Source organism: Propithecus coquereli, unplaced genomic scaffold, assembly GCF_000956105.1.
Source record: "Propithecus coquereli isolate 6110/MARCELLA unplaced genomic scaffold, Pcoq_1.0 Scaffold47, whole genome shotgun sequence".
NCBI lineage: Eukaryota > Metazoa > Chordata > Mammalia > Primates > Indriidae > Propithecus > Propithecus coquereli.
The window spans coordinates 5,622,297-5,625,862 of NW_012150507.1; the positions used below are offsets into that span (position 1 = coordinate 5,622,297).

Sequence of the window (3,566 nt, forward strand, 5' to 3'; positions counted from 1 at the left end):
AGCTCAAACAATCCGCCCACCTCTGCCTCCCAGAGAGCTAGGATTACAGGCGTGAGCCACCGCACCCGGCCAGAATTTTATTGTATTTTTAATCTTTGCCTTTTTGATGGTTATTCTCTTTCCACTTTTTTGATTGGCCCTAACTCAACACTTTCTCATGTATTGGGGATATTTTCTTTCTTATACAAAGTGATTCTATTCGTGCCCCTCACTCATTTTTTCTAAGTAATCCATAACTTTTTTATTGATTTGTAAGAGCAGTGAAGCAGCTCTTTCCTCACATTTGGGACTTAAGTTGTCTGAGCTTCTCAAGAAATGGGATCTTCAGTTTTTTCTCTCTACCTACCTGGCCTTTTGAGGCAACATTTTCCTTCCAGCCTCTATCCATTGCATGAGTTGCCTTGCAAAAATGGAGAACAGAGTTATTTGTTCCAGAACTTCCTTTGACGGGGGTCTTCAGTGGTTCTTGGAAGGATCCTACAAGAAAAACATTTAGCTTTGAATTTGGTGTTTAAAACAAGATACGTACTTTGATTGGAGATCTGGCCACAGCATCTTTCACAGTAGAACAGAATATGCAGGCCCAGGTTCTGGTCTCTCCAAAATCCACGCAGGAGAAGGAGGTCAGAGTCTTACCCAGAGCACTGGGTTTTTAAGTTTTTCACTCAATGGGAAACTGCCTCAGTGGCCTCGAGAGTGGGGAGGAAATGCCAGGTTTAAAGACCTGACTTCAGCTGGAGCACAGTAGTGGAAATGCTTTATGTCTGTATGGAAAGAACAGATGTGTATATTTGAAGAGTGGAGAGGAATAGCTCAATAGTTTAAAGTGATGGTACAGAGACTATCTGGTTTGCCCAAGCTGTGATCATCCTGCCAGGAAATAACTATGGGGTGCTGGCTTTGCCAAGCATTGACATTCGCTACATGATCATGAGCAAATCACTTTGCCTCTCCTCCTTCCTATTTCAGAAAGATGTTGTAAAGGTAGTTCGAGAGGACATCAGTGAAATACTTTCTAGGTTAAAATAATAGAAGATTCTGTGTTATTTGCATCAATATCATTCATATCCATTCTCTTCTCAAGATTGAGAAAGCGCTTGACCAGACTTTTAACTGTACTGAAACCTGTCAAGCCATCCTCTAAAACTAAAACTCTGCCATATCACTTGTTCATCAGAGGAGCCAAGAGACCATTAAAAAATCTTGGCCTTTTGCCATATAACAATCCCTTCTTCATTTGGACAACCACAGGCTTGATAAATTGTCACTAATGTTCCTAGAGTTTGGCACCTCAAGTCCTGGGATTTCATAAGAGAAAAATGTTACGTTTCAGGAGGAGAATGGAAACATGAAATGTTCCTCGAGTTTTAGATCTCGCTCTTTGTCCCAAGAAATTATGCATGCTTGCTTTCTTGTGCTATTTGTACAAGAGTACAGAGCAGAAAAAGCCAGCTCTCAGAGCTTCAAATGAGAAGGAAAAAGCTGCAATTGGATGCTAGAACTGACGATCATCCCGGTTATAAAAAAGAGGTCAAGTCCACCACCTAAGGAAGCAGGGACAGAGCATGGCTGCAAATGAAACTCCGTACACGTCCCTTCTGGGATGAGAAGATCTTCAGTGTCTGCTTTTCTGAAACAAAAAGAAAGAAACCCCACTAGCAAAGCACTCAGAAACCCATGTATCTGATTAATGCCCAGTATTAACTTAAGTAGAAAATAAAATAGACATTCTCATAAAATCCTTTGACTAGTATCTATCTCTTGGAATTTTGAATTTCTTACACAATGCCTTACAAAAATATAATAAATGTAGGGCCAAGAATGAAAAGGGAGCTCCTAATTTAGCTAGACATTCTTCTAAAACAATCAGCATCAAAACTGCCCTGCAATTACAATAGGATTCTGAAAGATTTCTTTCAGAAAATAGGGATAACGATGGTGTTTCTGACAACCCTGTATTTCCTGCTGCCTCAGTCATCTACTCTCAGTATTGACATTTGTCGTTACGTGGGAATTCCATTGATTTGAAAAGATTTGGTCTCCCTTTCAGTCTGCAGAACTGCAATGCCTCGTTGTGTCTAGTGTCATTGAGAAGAGTTGGCACTGCTATTAATACGTCTTAACTAAATGAGCATGCTGACAGTCAAAGAATTATGTTGCCTAGGATTTTAAAAAGGAAGAACAGGAATTAAATCACCAAATGATAGGTAGCAAATTTGGCTTCTGAAGAATGGGAATAAAAATGGCTGTGCCCAAATGAGAATGACATATTTCAGAGAGAGCTTGTGTTTCAGGGCTCTGACAGGTTGATCAGGAATCCTACTCATCACAGCAGGGCTTTGATGCCCGTTTTTCTTCTGCCCATCCTTTCACCCCTCCATCTCTCCCTCTCTCTTGCTCCCTTCCTTTTACTTTCTCTTCCTCTCATCCTCTTTTGCTTCCATCTTTTCACATAACCATTTCACATCTGATTATTCCATTACTAATATACATTTTTTCTGACTGTCATAAGCCAGGAGCCTTACCAGGGTCATTAAAATCCTGTACTTTGCAAAACAAAAGCATATATACATTTATGTGGATATACATGTGTAATACACACACACACACATTCATACATACAGTCTCCACAAAAGTAATCATCTACCAATGCAAGTCTCAAAAATATGTTTAAAATGCAACATATGTTAAATTAAACTATATTTGGCCTGAGGAAGCCTCCATACTTTGAGCCCCTACAACCTGAACTACAACCTAACTTAGTGTGTAAACTAACAGAGAGCCTAACTTAGGAATATATAAGCACTGTCTGGAAAATAGTCAGCCACATAATATGAAAAATTATGAAAATTATGGCTGGATACTTTCCGGATAGCCCTCATACTTTTGCAACAAACAGCGGAGTCTCAGCCAATCACAGAAGCCGAGCTTCAGTCAATCACAGGTGGCCACTGATCAGATCACGTCCAAATAAGGCCAACACTGAGCCGTACCCGATCAAACTGTTTGTGGACCTCACTTCTGTCTTCTTTTCATAAATGCTGCCTGTCCCCACGTTGTGGCGCACGGAGGTCTCTGAACCAATTCTGGTTCTGAGGCTTCCCTGATGAATGTTCTTTGCTCAATTCAACTCTGTTAAATTTAATTTGTCTAAAGTGGGGGGTTTAATTCATTCTTTCTTTTGTTTTTGTTTCATTCCCCTCGCACCCCCACTTTGGAAATTTCTTATTTAAAGGGAGAAAAAGAGAAAAGCACTTGACTAACACTAGATAGTTCTACAAGACAAAGATTCTCTCAGGAATTTATCTTCCATTAACATGTCAAAACTGGGCTGTGTCATTTCTGTCATGTTACCTAGAGTCAAGGTCTCTTTCTGAGGCATTATCTTCAGCACTGATCCAGAAGATTCTGGGAGGTCCATGGTGGAATGCTCTTCTCCAAAGGAACAGGCTGACAAATCCCTGGTTTGACTTTGCTGCCATCTTGTGGAAATTGGGCTACTGGCAACAGGCTCCTCAGCTGACAGCCTCTTCACAAAGTTGCTCTTAAAGTTGGAATATGTAGTA

The 3,566-nt window shown here is 40.4% G+C and overlaps 1 protein-coding gene across 1 annotated transcript in view; it reads right to left on the reverse strand.

Moving 5' to 3' along the window:
- Positions 1–3,566, reverse strand: part of CDC20B (cell division cycle 20B) — an 84,512-nt gene that overhangs the window by 38,669 nt on the left and 42,277 nt on the right. The window contains exons 3-4 of the mRNA XM_012655264.1: positions 3,355–3,559; positions 343–477 (exon numbers count right to left, since the gene is read on the reverse strand). Of these exons, the coding sequence (XP_012510718.1) occupies positions 343–477; positions 3,355–3,559 (340 nt within the window). The remainder of the gene's footprint in view (positions 1–342; positions 478–3,354; positions 3,560–3,566) is intronic.